Below are 16702 nucleotides of genomic sequence, written 5' to 3' on the forward strand. Positions count from 1 at the left end.
TAGAAAAAATTCTATGGGCCAATCTTTTCCAGCGGACAGCACTTGCTTCCCCCCCTGCATCACAATAGCCACATTCCTGCCTAAATACTGCTAGAGATTTTTTTTTCCCCAAGAACAATCAAACCTGTCGTCTTGCTACGTAACAGAGTAAGTTGGTAGGGTGTTAAAGAACACCGCTACTATACTTTAAATGCTACTAAATGGCAGAATACATCTTGGTATAAAATCTAGCACTCCTCAAGAGCCACTTTCTTTCCTCTATTACACTCAACATGTGCCAGAGACTTTAGACTTACTTTAAGACTAAATGCAAGTTAGCAGATAGCCGTGGATCTGTAAACTGCGTTGTCCTGTTGTTATGGTCAACAAAATAAACTCTGCCTGTTGCTGTATTTCGGATCTCCCATCCAGGAGGCAGTGGACCAAGCTCTTCACAATTGATGTTGCTAAGATCCCTGTGAAAACAAATATTAAATGAAAAATACCTCAGCATTTGGCCTCTGAGCCAAACTAGCGTAAATGTAACAGAACAATTCCATGAAGTCTGAGAAAATGTATTGTTTCAGAAACTCGATCTGTTCAGCTGGAATCTCTACTCCCAAGGTGCAAGCCCACCAAAGAAAAAACACACACCCCAGAACACATGCCGTAGGGAAAAAAAATTCTTATCAAATAACCTTCATTTTTACAAACTAACTTCAGATGTTAAACGAATACAGGCTTAAAACAAAAATAAAGACCATTGCCATATTTGCCAAAATGGAACTGCAGTTCTAGACCAATTCTGACAGAAAACACTTTTAAAACAACAATTAGTCATGTAAGGAACTCTGAATCACACTTTAAAAACTCCTACAAAACAAAACTATATTTCTGAAGAGTTATACTTTCCATGACAAATTACGCATGGGATATGTGTGTATGCCACAGGCAGTTTTGCCCCAAAACCCCAAATGCTAGTGGGAAGCAGGCATCTCTCTAACAAAATATTTCAAATAAAATATTAAACGAACAATGACTCAGCTCTGCACTGAGCAATACAGAGATAGCTTAATGGGTCTCAAGAAAATTCTGCTGAAATTAGGAAAATGTAGGTTCATTCCAGAGGTTCCCTGAAAACAAATACTAGTCTTCAAAAATGTACCATTACTGATTTTTCACGTACATAATTCACACCTCAGACACCTCACACTGTCAAGTGCGGCCCTTTTTAAAGGCGTTAAGTCTTCAGATCTCCCAGTATGATTTGAGCTGAGGGGAGGAAAGAGCCGCGGGGTAGAATGGCTAAAAAGATGCCGTCTGCAGGGACTCAAAAGGCTGAGAAGCCACTGATGGAAATGCAAGGCTCTGGGACTGAACTGCTAATATTACCCATATACACACTGCTGCTGAACTGTAGGGCTGATTTTTATTAACTAAATGACTGTGGCGTATTAGTGTAAAAACACAGTATTCCTTAGAAATGACATAAACTCTATTCTCATGCAAACAGCCAGGTTTTGTTCTCGGAGACACTCGTGCCGTTTCTGTTGCCACACCTAAGAGCAGTGCTAACTTCGATTCTGCAGAAAACTATTACACTGCAAACTTAAGGACTAGATCTTAATATAATTTTTTTAAAGAAAACTAGTTTCTAGCTTTGTATAATACACAAGTCATGGGAGCAAATAATTCCTAATGCACAATTGCCAGTGGTATCCCACTCAAGTATACAGATAATACAACAAAGCAAATTATATTCTTGTAACACAAGCGTAGTAATAAAAACAAAAGCATCATTCGAAAATGCAGCGAACTTATGGCCATGAAGTGCTTCACCCTTCCTAGGATATCCAAAATCCACTTCTATGGGAACAAATCAACAGGATTTCTTGGGATTTTTAAAGAACAATCAGAAGCTAGCAATAATTTCTGTTATCCTTCTTTCCTTTCAAACACATCAGAAATAATCATGTGTACAATCATGTACAATATGTAGACGTGTGTATTGTGTAAATAAAGACACTCAACTAAAAGGACACTTAAGATTTATTTTCTCCTAAGTGTCTTCTGCAACAGAAAAACAGTTTAAGTACTTTAATCACAGGTCAGTCTCTCTCAGCTTCTCTACCTGTTTGCCCCTCTCCCCCAAATTCTTTCCCATTTATATGCTGCTAATGAGATGCTTGAAAGCATATATGATTGCTTTAGGAATATCTGTGTTAGATCATTATAAAGAAAATAAATACTCATTTCTGCTCTGTAACAGGAAACCTGCTGTAAAAAAGCTTGTGCATTTTTAGACGTTTGCTACTATACTCAAATGGAAAAAAAATTTTTTTTTTTTTTTTTCCCTTCCTTTTTTAAAGAGGCCCAACATCCTGGCACTTCAAACACAGCTCACCGTTTCAGCTTCCAGGCTTTTTATGACCCAGTGTCTCCAATTAGTTTCTTCGAGATGTACCAAGTTTCCCATTCCTTGAGTAAATTATATTTGGTATTCTGAACATAGGACAATAATTCTCAGAGACAAGTAAATTTAAGCTAATTTGACGATGAGACTGTAGTTCACTATAAATACTGTGTCTCAACATACAGAGGGCATCCACTAGATCTTCCAGGTTTTCCCCTTTTTCTGCTCCTCTGGCTAAAATGATCACATTTGTGTAGCCTATTTGTCACATTTGTTCTTCATAAATATATGTTGCTAAATTCTCAGGTCTTGTTTACTTCCAGAGCCTGAATTAAAAACCCAAACTAATCTGGTTTTCACTGAAGTATCTCACTAAATCTAGATTTTTGGACGTGCTCAGAACCTTCTTTTTGTTTCACTATTTTGCAGAGTATTAAAACCTGGATTTGGCTGTCATTCATATGCAAGATCTAGATTCAGTTAACTATATCTATGTTCAAAACACCACTGTAATTTGTTTCTTGATTCTCCATCTTTGCATTAAAATAACAATTTTAAGAACTGAGGAAGAGAGACTAATTTATTTTGATGACCTGTTAAAATGATATCTTAGGGATCAAGAGTCAGAAATACAGGACCAGACAGAAAACTGAGGACAGTACTGGATAAACTATTTTGATTTGACACCTTAAGGATACTTTCATCGCTTTCTTACCTAGGTACTCTTGGATCGTGCCACGTGCTAACACCAGTCTGAGTGTGCAGAAAATAGACCTGACCTTGCTGAGTTGTCCTTTGCTCTGTGAAATCAAGATTAATTAATAACTGTAAGAATAAAAAATGCAATTAGAACAAAGATAACAAAGACTGATTTCCCCAAACTAAGGAATCAAAAGGATCTTACATACAAGGAGAAGAGACAACCCCATTTTCCCAGTTTCTTGGGAGATCTACAATTAAAAAAAAAATTACATACCATATCCTTCAGGTAAATCAGGAGGAGTGTGCAAGTGTGTCCTGCTCATGTAATTTCTGTGCCTCTGTGACCTGACTCTCCTCTCTGCCAGCCGGGGATCCGACGACTGCCCGCAGGTTGCGCCATTTGTTCCTGTAATTGGAGTGTTCTCGTCCACAAAACAGCTCAGCGGTCTGCCTGGACTGGAGTATTCAGATGCCGGCCTGTGGGGAAAAAACGTGAAAATTGCATTGCTGACGGGGCACAGGGCTACATGCCACACTTTACAGAAGCTTCATCTAAGGGCTCTTGGGAAATCTTTGTGGATGGCAGAACTGAGCAGTTGACTTGTCGAGCAGGATACCTCAATGACGGGCGGAAAACTTCTGTTCTGCGCTCACTGGCTCATGCCAGAATAATTAGTAAACCCCCTCACTTACCTTAGGGTCTGACCTGACACTTAGTATACGATGCTACAAGATCAAGATCATATCAAACGCTCACGTGAGCAGTTCCCACCTTAAACAGAGTGCTGAGAGTAAAATTTTCTTTTTTAAGTGAGCAGCATACAGCCCAAACTTTCTTGCCTTGCCTCCATAGGGCTGAGGAAGTGGTCAGGCCTTGTTATTCCCTCTAATTTTTAAGGATGGTTATTAGGCAAGGATGGTGCAAAAGGGCTAAGTAAGATAAAACCCGTCTGCTCTTGAGAGCTTGACTGCAAGAGGAAACAATGAATTACGTGGTTTCATCTCTCAATGCTGCTTTCAAAAGCATTTAAAATGGGTGAAAGGGGGATTGATAAGGATGCAGAAAATCCCAGAAACAAATTATGTATTTTGCACTTGGTTTTCTACTGTAAATATGTCTAGAGCTTAGAATAGCTATTTTAACGTACCAGGAAAAATACAGATAGGTAAGCTAAAAAGCTGTTCAGTACCTCACTCACTTCAAAACTGCAAATACGTATCAGAGCTGGCAGTGTTAACAATACAGATTATTTTAAGTCAAATATATCCACACAGAGACTGGAATAATATTTATTGAGGATGAAGGAGACAGTCTGCAGGCACAGACAGTCTGTGGAAGCGTCTGAAAAACATGCAGACACTGTCTACAATTCAGGTAACAGCAAAACTGGTTTGAGGGACTCCTTGCAACACCCATCTATTGTTATCAGAAAAGGTGATCATAATGATTTTGAAACGTGCTCTGTAACAATCAGCTTTAAAAGTTCTGGATTACATGGTCATAACATGTACATAGACAACATCTGTCAGAGATTCAGGATCTCTTTTCTTCATCTCTTACAATGTCCACACAATGTATGTGTGTGATATAATGATATAATGTCTCTATTTATAGAGCTCTACCATAGCAGCTCTACAAGAAAATGAAGGTTCTAGCATTGGGGGGGGGGCGGGGAGGAACCCCTAGTCAGAACGATTCTTCCAAGTTAAATTTTAGGAAGACTGAAGGAGTTAGTTGTTAGAGAAGAAAAGCATACACAGTTTGTAGAGTGACTTGGAGGAATGCTGAACACCCCATTAGAGTCACTTAGAATCGCTTGTGCTCAGCGCTCCTAGTCAGAACGCAAACTTCATCATATGCACAAGTCTCCTAAATAATTTCTTACCGTGTTGGTCGCTCCCACTGAGTTGTTCGTGTAATATGATTTAAATACTGGATCCTTCCAGAAGCAGTCCTCCGCTCCTCCCACCTAGAATTCAGACATTCAGAGATAAGGCAATGAGTGGTATTTCCAGGAAACCAGGGCACAAAATGTTTCCAACATAAATGCCAACTCAGGAAGACTTACACTGTTATGAATCATGTTAGCTGAACAAGGTAACAGGAAACAACTGAAAGTTCAACTCGGAATTAATTTTACATACTCTTCCCTTGGAACCAGGCATATCATTAACAATATCACACCTTCATGTTCAATAACTATCTGAATTCTAAATCCAAATAGCCATATAAAACAGCTTATTAAACATGATGTTTTCCAGAATGCATTTAACTTTCTTGACCACTGATCCTAGAAAGTGCTTTCATAGTATCTTCATGCACTTGCTTTCATTAAAAAGTCACCTTCAAATAATATGACTTTTTAATTATTATTACTTTTGCACTCCAAAATACATGAGGCTATACAGCTAGCTTTGCAGTTACACAATTAAGTAAGAAATATTTATACACGGAACATTTTGAAGTGAAAATTTAAAAGCATTTACAAAATGTTTTTGACTTCTCCAGACTCCAAATTAACAAAAAAATGCTGTTTAGGACTTAGATGATAATTTACATTTTAAAATTAATCAGCTGAAAAAAATCAGTTTCTCCTGTCTTTACCTGCCAAGAATCATATTCAGAAGGTCTGCTTTTGCTCTGAAAAAGTTGATGACAGCACCAGAACCTAAAACTGAGCATTTTTCTGTATTCACAAAACTGTTTTAGGTGTTAATGATGTCATTAACTCTCATAGGGACAAACCAAAATCCTAAACCCAGCCTTTGGCAGGTAAATACAGCAAGAACTCAGGCCCCATTACCTTTTCCAATCATGTTTTCTTCACCATGATTTATATGGAAGAAAAAGTGATGCATTTTTATAATAGTGTATACCTCTGCACAGCACTGTAGAAGACAGCCAGGCCCGTGTGTTCGCTACCTTACTACAAAACCGCTATATGGATGAAGCCAGTTTGCTGGCTGTGATTTAACATTAGTTTATCTGTTCTATAATTTGAAAGACACATATTTTCTTAGACAAGTATATTTTTAAATGCATTTATACCCTTATATGCCACCTCCCATTTTCCAAGAACGGACAAGTGTCAAATTGTTCTGTGTAGCCTGGCTGGCTTATCTCCTGCTCCTAAATTAAAAACTGCAGAACACTTGAGTGCAAGAATAAAAATAAATTAACCTATTTGTACACTGACTTCTCATTACTGCAAAAGTCTGTTGTATGAGCTGTATTTGTATTTACATCACAGTGATGTCAGCTTACCCATCTGGTAAATCGTTATCAAATAACCGACTGCAATCCACAACTTGTCCTCCTGTGCCTATTCGGTCTCTGGACTGAAGACTTACTATTAAGATAATAAAAGAATTATTAAAGATATGACATCTAAATGCAAGTTACAGTTATATTTGAAAGAGAAATGTTACAACTTGAAGGACTAAGCTGAATGTTCTGGATATTTTTTTCCCTTCCCACAAACCGAAGAAAGTTATACAGAAACAGTGTATGTTTTCATACACATAATTCTCTACATATTACTTCAAAAAGCTAGCTTGAAGAATATGAATGCAAGAAAAAGAAGTTAACTCTGAAGCTGTTATTAACTTTTCTCCGTATGAGACGGCCTGTGACACAGCAGAGCTGCGTGGCTCATCTGGCGGCAGCAGGGCGGCTAATCTCACACACGGCTGGGAGAGCAAGCGGGACGGTGCTAGTGCCAGGCTTGCACTGCTGATGGGACAACTGCTAACAAAGACCTAAAATAAGAAATTCCTGTATGTTTTTGACTCCTCCTTATGTATTTTGCGTGTACATGGGATTCAACACACACGTACACGCACGCACACACAAAACCAGGCAAAACTTAACTACTAGAAGCACGACACATTTGGTTTATTAGCTACTTTCAAACACCAGTGGTAAGAAGTTAAATGCAACTCTCACACAAACAGTGCTCAGCACCCCGAAAAGCCCTTACAGCCCTCAGCAAAACTGTGTTACTTTTTTTTTTTAATTTAATTTTTATTTTTTACATGTTTCATTGTAATGGATATTTATGCCTGAAGCTTTTGTACTACAATTATGAAAACAAAGATTTTTTGGGCAGCTTTTGTTCCCAATATCATAATTTGCAAGTGTCCAATCTGATAATTTATGACACTTGTTTTCCTGTGGGGTTGGGGTTTTTTTTGATGTTTTGTTTTGCCTTTAACAATAACACGATTACTTAAAAAGCTAGATACGTGCTATGGCACACATTTCTTGAGGTGGCACTACTGTACCTCTGGACAGCTGTCTTCAAGTCCTATGAATTGAAATAAATTTACAGACCTTAATCTAGACACAACCACACTTTTGTCAACATCAAAGTTACACAAAGATGTAGTAGTACTGGCAACTTTTGCTAAAGAGTCCAAATTTTCAACAACAACTTGTTTTGAAGCTTAGGATTTTGGGCTTTCAATAGAACAACCCAGAGCGCCTTGCAGTTCCTGCTTGCTTTATTCCTAATGAATATTAACTCCTAGTCTTCCATGAACCCTAACATTACAAAGCAACTTCTTACAGTGAAAGACACCTTAAATTTAATTTCAACCAAAACAGAATTGTAGATGGTCTATTTATTCTGCAACAAACCCACACATTACAAGTTCACATTGTTGCATGTAGGCAAGGTTTGGCAAGCAATACACGCAGACGAAAATGAAACTAAACAAAGGCAATTACCTCCTCTTTGCCTATGTGAGGACCAAAATTTGTGCACGGCTTCATTTTGTAATGAGTAAGGACTCATATTTTCTGCACCGCCACATCAGAAATAAAATGGTGGCACAGAAGAGAGCTGCAAGATTAAGACACAGTTCAGGTGCCCTTTGCATCTACTACTCACAAGTGTCCCCTTTTCTTCCCCCCCTTTGAAAATAACCCCAGGTATTTAAGATAAAGATCTCCTTGCTCCCTGTCCCAAATTATAAAGGCCTACCCACTATGCACTTGCTTTGTATGCTTATCATCTGCTGAAGGTATCAATTACATTTTAATATTGTTTCCCAATCTTGCATAGCCTCTTAATTAAAGCCAGTTTATCACTAGAAAGACTGAGAATATATTTATAACTTGTTCTATCTTCTTACTTATTTTTAATTAAGATTTCTCCACCATATAACTACTGCAGCAAAATTATCTAGTTTTTCTCCTTCACCCATTCAACAAAATTGCATTAGTGAAGAAAGAGTAAAATAAAAGATTAATAACGACAATTTCAATTTCAAAAAAAGACAGGAGTCTCTGGAATCTCAGCAAGGATGCATTAAATTAAAACACGGCCATGACGGAGGAAACCTGACCTTTCTGATGATATCAGCACAAAGCAGAACATACAGATTGTTCTCAGTCTGCGCTGTAACCTGACAAGCTGTGTTTTTTCTAGGTTCAATGCATGATCCAACAGGTCCTGCTAATTAGACACAGCCCCAGCAGCATGCCAAAAGAGCTAAAGCTGCTTCAGCTATACCGCTTTCCATAATCACATCAGGTTAAGCCAACTGGCCAGTCTAGTTTATGCCCACACTGCTGACCAGTTATCTCTGACAACTAGTTCTCTCTGAAGTGTATTTGCCAGACCCACACCGCATGGTATTTGCCCCAGGCTTCCCATCTGGCATCCAAATAGCCTTGTCACCTTTCTGCTTTGGGGTGGGTTTTTTTTTTTTCGCTTGTTTAATTAATGCTAGCATTCTCAAGTCATGATGACAAGGATGCATGTTGCATACTCTGGAGGGCAGCATGAGAGCACGTCATGGTGTGAGGGTACGGTCCCTGCTAGTGTCATGCCCGAAGGACTGCTGTGGGCAGAGTGGATCTCTGCTGCCTGGAGCAGACCCCGAACAAGCTCTCCTATCAGCGGAGCTCAGCTTCCTTTTAAAAGGAACCCCACAAACAAAGCTACATGCATACAGCATGGATGATCAGGGGACCAGTACACCAGAGCAAAACCAAAAAGCAAACCAAACTGACAACATAATACACCCTAGAAAATTTACTATTTTATCCTTTACTCTTATGTGCAAGCTCACATAGAAAGTTTTAATATTCAAGAACGGTCTGAAGTGTCAGCAATGCACTTACAACTCCACATTTCTCCCATCATTTCACTCTCCTGTGCCACCTCACTCTTATCTTAATACTGTGCAAACACTTGCAGATCAGATGCTAGACAGATGGTTAAAGCAACATAAAGAGGTAAAGTCACAGGTATTATTCAAGAGAGCACTTTGAGGAAAGCAAACAAATGCACTGAAGCCCTTATTTGCTGACTGGTATTTCAATAGTTTTCCCTGGCTGACAAAACAAGAATGTTGCTTGGATATTATTTGAACTAGGAACTGAACGTAAAACTGAGCATGCAAATTCACTTTTCTTTTCCCCATGTCCAAATACTCTCATTAACATCTTGCCATAAAAATAAAGGCCTCCTTATCCTGATCAACTTTTTTTGACTTCTTAAGTGACCTACTAGAACTTCTGCCTTCTGAAAAAACTTACAATGCACCAAAAAGAGAGTCTTTGTGAAGTTGTATGTGGATGATTGCTTTTCAATTTGCCAGCTTCTTTTTAGTTCTTAAGTTATTTAAGGTTTATGAGTTAGCAAAATCACAGAGCACAGTTACCGAGATTGGTGACAAACTTGTTAATAACCCGTGAAAATACAAAATGAATTGATCAAGCCATCCCAGACAGCAACTCATTCCTGTTAAGCAGGACATTTTACCATTTTGCAAAACGGACAGGAAGCACAGCTTTGCTGGAGCTCTCAATGGCCAAGAAATTTGCAGTCAGTTTTTCACAGGGAGTTCAGGCTCAAACTGTCACCATTCTTTACAGTGAAATTAAAAACTTTCTAAATAAAATTTTTGTATTATCCATGGTCTTATCTGTCCCAACACTTACAGTAATATTTGGGGGGTTGTATTTTGGGTGGCTTTGGGGTCGTCTGGGTGTTTTGTTTTGTTGTTTTGTTTGTTTTTTAGTTCTCTACATACACACTTCTAGCCTGAGGTCCAAATGGCTCTGGCACTAGACATTGAATTGGAAAAAAAAAAATTCAATACAGAAAACTGACAGCTAGGAAGGGTATTTCTATAGCTACTATTAAGCTCCAAGAGAACTAAAAAATAAAACACCTTACTTACCTACTATCTGTCCTCTAACAGTATCATTGTCATTTGGCCCAAGCTTGCACAGATCCAATCTCTGATCTACAAAATAAGGACACAAAGCATAAGTCATACAATATTTTGCTGCCTTTGAAAGGCACGTTGAAGTACCATCAGAACAAAATTCAGCCTAGTGTAAGATAATTAAGGCTTCAAGAGTTGGGGGAAGGGAAGCAAAACTAAAAATCTTCAGCCAAGATTTCATTTTTATAGTAATTTTACATCAGAAAACAATACTAGATTACTTTTGCTTTAACATTTTCCTACTTCACAAAGCTCTTTTGATGACTAGGAAATGACATTATCCTAGATTGGATGTCTGAAGTGATTGTAAGAAGTATTTTGAACTGTCTTCCCTTCTGAAGACCAGCCATTGTTAAAATGCACTTCCAGTCCAACACTCATATTAGTGCAGCACAGAGCTAACCTCCAGCATCAGTCCATGTGTTCCGCACTAAATAGGTGGAACTTTGTAAAACTGAGCAAAGTGCAATGCACTGAAGCACTGATCTAGTGACAAATATTTAAAAATGAGAACTTTGGTTATGCCTTTATCGCCAAGGAACCTGTTATTGAAGGTAAAATCACAATGCTTCTCTACCAGCATGTCACTTCTTTTTGTAGTTTTAAAACAAAGCACCACTTTTCCATCACAAACAGTGCACCAAATTTTGTACAGAAGTAAACGGCATCCATTAGGATAATAAGAAAACAGCATCTCACATGTTAATTAACTTTTGAAAAAGTAAATACAAAGTGCTCAAAGTGTTGTAAAGCACTTAATATCTTATGGCAAAATTTACTAATTAATTTTGAAGGCCTACAATAATTTTTGAACTACAGATTTGGCTTCAAAATAGATTTACCCTTTTGTTTAAGTCTTAAGAATTCCATTTTTGAAGATAATAAAAAGGTAATTTGAAGGTAATTAGAATCTGTCTTCCTTTGGAATTCCAACACAGTAAGTTCAGTCTTGACCATCCACAGCGAGACTCCAACACTGATGTTATCACTGTCTATGGTAAGAGGGCAAAGGAGTTGAAAAGCCAAAGGTAAGCTACATTCTCTAACCTACTCGTGCTATCCTCAGCCACAAAACACCGTTGCAAACTATCAAATTGGAACATACAAACTTTGTAAAAACCAACAAAAACCCAATTAACTGTCACTCTTCAAAAAGTCTGCGCATGAAAGCTTGGTCTGAAAGAGAAGAAACTCTAGTCTTTAGCCTACTTACAACCAGTGTCTTTAAGGCGGTTGATTGCGTTTGAAAGAAGTCTCACACAACCCAGAAAACCAGCTCCCTGCTTTTTATGAATTTTCTTGTGATTCCACACACTGATTGTTATTGAATCCGACTTCCCAATATATCTGAAAAACGTGGAAAAACAGTACCGTGAATGGCACTTACTGAATACTTTGAAGACGCTCCAGAAATCACCTTGGGGAAAAAAAATATTATCAACTATTATGTTAAATTTTTAACATACACTATCGGCAAGAGAGAGGTCATCTTCAGAGAAGATGTACATATTATACTTTAATGAAAGCACGTCTTATGAAGGAGTTTACTTGAATACAAACTAATCTAAAATCCTCATTCTGGAAGAAGGCATTCATGTGAGTCCAAAGTCTACCAAAATCTGTTTAAAACATGAACAGGCTGTGGGCTGGCCTGGTGACCACATCTCTTCAAGCAGCTACAAACATGCTCAGATTCATGCCTGTGCTCAGCGTAACCAAAGAGAACGGCAATGCTCGTGGCAGCACATGTTTGTGAGCAGCTCTAGCAGGCCAAGCAGTTCAAGTGTCAGGACAGAAACTATCGGTTTTGCATCCTTTTGCAGCACTTCATCTGCTGCTGCTTTTCAGGCTACTCTTCCAACTACCAGCAATGCAAGTCACCCTCACTTAGAGCTCTTCTGAGGGCTCAAGGGAAATATATGGCAAACCTAGTTACACATCTGCAGTTAACAAATCTTTGGGAAGCTAATGTACTATTAGGAAAGCTTCAGAAAGGCCCTATTTATAACGTACGTTACATATTATGAATGTGACCCATTACAAAAAGTCCATACAGTATTTTAGTTGAGATGTGCCACATTCCACCCCTGCCCCCTGCTCACACGTGGACTGCCTCCTCACAGCATTACCACGGAAATGCTTTGCAAAACCGAGATCTGCATTTCACCAGCTTGGGGAAACCTGGACACTGTAGGCTATTTTATTTTTGCTTTTTTGTTTGAAGCTTTGTTCTTCAGAAGCAATTATTCTGTGAGCTAATTTTTGTTTTCAAAACTTTCAGAGGACAATTTCAAAACATCTAAGATAAATCAGCTATTGCCAATACTGGCAATAACTTACAGTTATTTCAAGTACTGCTTGTCGTCCCACACCACAAATTCTGGCCTTCTGCAGTTTAGTTCCAAGTGCTTTTTTGTTTGTTTTTGAATGAAAACTGATCAAACAAACTCAACCAATGTCTAAATACATCTCCCCAATTGACTGGGACTTTATCAGCTTTAAAACACCTTTTCATAAAGATAGAAATGATACTGTCAAGGTTGGCAAACCAAACAATTGAACTAACTGTCATGCCTTAAAATTGTAGCTGTGACCAGGTTACGTTCTCAATTAACACTTGTCCAAATTTTCCTTTGCCCAAAAGCAGAACTTTGACAACTTTTTCTCACCTGCAGACAGGGACTGACCCAAGAAGTAGAAGACAGAAAAGCCTAGCTGTAGGCGCATACCCCTGAGCATGGTTTAAAACAACCAGTGCACATCTAAAAAAACCAACCAACCCCAACAAACAAAACACAAACTTCACACAAAATACCCCAAAGTTTTTTGAATAATAAACTGATTGCACAATATGGATCCGATTTTTGGCCTTACAACCTTGACAATGCCAATTTTGCATAAAGAAACGAGATGAAGATGGGTATTCACGTGCACAGTTGCAGTCTACAATGTTTCATGTACTTAAAATAAATTCTTATGAGAACAAGTTAGGTGCACTTAAAAATAAAGACTTATCATGACCTGTCTTGAATTTTCCAGTTTTCCTTGTTGCTTTAAAAAAGTCAAAGGTATATGGTTAAAGACAATTTCATAACAGAACAGTTTGAATAATATGTAGAACAGCTGAATATACAACACAGTTTCCAAGAATTACTGTAACATTTCAGGGTGAGGTTCTCATGGTTGAGATGCAGACAGTAAGCCATCCATACCAAACAGGTGAGGACTTCTGTATTACTACTATAACCTACCCTGATTTCTGCACCAGAAAACCTGGCTGATTCACACATTTAAAGGAAATAAGCAAGACAAGCTGCATTTTCCAAATAAAAATGTAGTTCTTTTTTTTTTTTTTCCCCAAAGTAAGAAAAGAAATAGTTCACTAACTGCTAGTTGGCTTTAAAGCAAAATGTTTCATCTATATTTCTGCATCATTTCAGGCATGAAAATACATAGTTGCATTAGAGAGTGACAGTAGGACAAGTTGACATTTCCAATTCATTTGGTGGATAAGTTACATTTGTTTTACATCATCTGGCAATAAAATTCCAACATAAAAGCCTGAGCTAGGAATTTTATTTGTTATTAAAAAAGAATGTTCCAAAATATAAAGTCAGTAAGTTTAAAAAACAAAACAAAAAAAACCCCCAGCAACAAAAAACACACACACCCCCCATTTTGTCGGATGCCTCTCTCTTCCTCCTCATAATTAAAATTCTTGGAGCTTTACCCTATTTCACAGCTTCAGTAGTTCAACAGAGATAACTGGATTAGTATTAATGAACTGGAAACCTGGAAATAAATTTCCATATACATTTTGTTAACTCCCACATTTCCTGAATCTGTAAAATTAGGGCTCTGGATAAGAACTGCATGTTCAGAAATTTTAAGAAAAATGCCTACTCTTAGCACTTCTGCTTCTACACAAAAATCAAGTACATGCCATAGTGGAAACCTCTAAAATATTTTAATCAAATTTTAAAACACAGGGACAATTGTTACTTTGTCGAAGGAGAATTATCTTTGCCAAGGTGGTATTTCCTTCTGAGCCAATATACCACTCAGGAAGGTTTGGTATCAAGTGACTTTTCATCCCCACGGCATTATATAGACTTCGCCTGAAGAGTTCAGCTTGGTAGAGAAAAGCAGAATGAAGAAAGTGGAAAAAACAAATATTCCTGAAAAAAAACACACCTCTTCCTGATCACAAACCAGACATACTGCCTCCAGAAAGGGAGAAAAATGCAACATCAAGAGGTATGAACGCAGGCTTGGAAGCCAGGAATTCCCTATTTCTAATCCATTCTGTCACATACAGACTCTTTTTACGACCTGGACAAATTACTTGGTTTGTTTCTCCATTTTACCATTTCTGAAAATTTTCTAATATAATGGTAGTGTTATTCTTTGTGATATCAGCTGTTTTCAGACTGGGGGAGAAGAAGGTGCAGACATAATGAAAAATATCATCACAATTTTTGCTCTTCTCTCTTCCTTCATCCTGACACTGCTCTCATCTCTGGTAGCAGCGGAAGGGTGTTTGAACCCCTGGGATGGTCAGAAGAGAACCACCCAGAGGCTGCGGCTTAGACACGTGGCACTGACTGGCTGCTCCTTTCTCCTCCCAAGTGCTCCCCAGCCCAATGTTGAGCTGAGTCTACAAGACACTGTAAAAGCAACTGCACCAAGCAAACAGCAAGCAAAGTGGGCTTCTACTCCAGATGTTCCTAACAGACCCACCTAAGAAGTTCAGCAAAGATTTGTACACCTGATGTGCTTGAGCTGGAATGGCCAGATCTGCTGATAGGGGCCAAATACAATCCAGAAATACTTCCACCCTAAATGCAAAGGGCAGCAGCTTCATCAAACTGCTCTGAACAGCTATGTCAAGAAGGCAAAGCTCTTGTAAGGAGCTGTTTGACAGCTCTTTAAGAGTCTAATCTAGGATGGGACTGTCTAAACCAGCACTAAGCAAAGCTGTTGCCTTCTCTCCCTGAGAAAAATCCAGGATCATCAGCAATAACTAGGCAAAATAGAGTTGGAAAGTCAGGGGAGAAAGGCGATTCTGCCAGGGCAGCACAGAGGCTTGAGAATGTGAAGGCATCGAAGAGCACTAGAACCTGCAGTGAGGAGATTTTGGGGAGAGGAAGAGTTGCAGAAGTTGGGTGAGGTTTCATTTCAGAGGTGCAACAAAGGAGAGCAACGAGTCCCATGCTAGAGCCTGGGGGTGCAGATTTGCAGGGCACAGAGTAAAGATGGGACCAGGATTAGGTTTTGGTGGCAATCACGGTACAAATACCTTTTAGAGATAAATAGACCATATGACTTGCTATGCCTTAATGGCCAAGGCTGCTGGGCTAGAGTGCACAGGTGAGCGTGGGAAGGCTGTAGGAGAGATCTAGGCTATCATAGAACAGAAGAGAGGGGAAGGAAAAGGGGATTTGTTAAGCTTCAGAACTGCTGCTTTAGGTAGTGTTTAAATGTTCTGAATGCAAGAAGGTCTGTAAACGTGTTAAGTGGGGTTACTCAAAGCTTTGAGGAAAGGCCTGAACAATAGGGAAAACACAAACAAGACTGAAAACAAGGAAGGGGAATACATCCAGGGCAAGTATGGTATTTTACTGACATTAAAATTGCATCCAGACAGCAACTATTTGGCAATTTCTTTCTGGAAAGCCTTCCAGACTCACCCCCTGCCCCATCTAGAGTGAAGACTCTAAGCAACTAACTAATTCAACTGCGTCCTTTCACGCAAAGATCTGAATTATGAACCACACAAGGCAAAAGCAAAACCTTTTTTGTTCTTTACAACACTGCAAAAGTCTTTTCAAAAAAGTCTTATACAACAGAATATCTGTTACGCTGAATCAGGTTAGCAAGCCACAAAATTCCCTTAGAATGAGCAATTTAATTCAGACATTACTGCATAAATATATCACAACAGATCCATCTTACTGTGCCATTTGCATATGCCATTAGATGATACACGAAACTGTTAATTAGCAGTAGCGTTACCCTATTATATAAATTCCAGGCTGGGGACACTTCAATCAGTCCAACGCAACCAAGAGACAGTTTTACTGCACATAAGCCTATTACAGTTATTTAAAAACTAACAGAAATCTCCATGGTAGGGGGGAAAAAAAAGAAAGCAGGATTTTTCTTTTAAAAAATTCTACATAACCGCACCTTCCTCTGGTTGATTTCCTACGCTGCGTGGTGGCAGGAGCAGGCAAGTTGCCACCGAGACTCCATCTGTTATGCTTGGTGTGCAAAGCATTTCCTGTAACAGTGGCAGCATCATAAGGCAGAGACTAGCGTTCCCATGCAATGGTGTGTTGTTAGGGTAAACATTAGGAAGTTTAA

At 38.7% G+C, this 16702-nt stretch overlaps 1 protein-coding gene across 1 annotated transcript in view; it reads right to left on the bottom strand.

Annotated features, from left to right (window-relative positions):
- The window catches only part of SMURF2 (SMAD specific E3 ubiquitin protein ligase 2), a 63864-nt gene that overhangs the window by 13975 nt on the left and 33187 nt on the right, over positions 1-16702 (bottom strand). The window contains exons 4-10 of the mRNA XM_082008231.1: positions 11550-11683; positions 10289-10354; positions 6360-6444; positions 4981-5064; positions 3369-3571; positions 3108-3192; positions 297-455 (exon numbers count right to left, since the gene is read on the bottom strand). Of these exons, the coding sequence (XP_081864357.1) occupies positions 297-455; positions 3108-3192; positions 3369-3571; positions 4981-5064; positions 6360-6444; positions 10289-10354; positions 11550-11683 (816 nt within the window). The remainder of the gene's footprint in view (positions 1-296; positions 456-3107; positions 3193-3368; positions 3572-4980; positions 5065-6359; positions 6445-10288; positions 10355-11549; positions 11684-16702) is intronic.

Source organism: Phaethon aethereus, assembly GCF_964289735.1.
Source record: "Phaethon aethereus genome assembly, chromosome: 18".
In the NCBI taxonomy this organism is placed as follows: Eukaryota; Metazoa; Chordata; class Aves; order Phaethontiformes; family Phaethontidae; genus Phaethon; species Phaethon aethereus.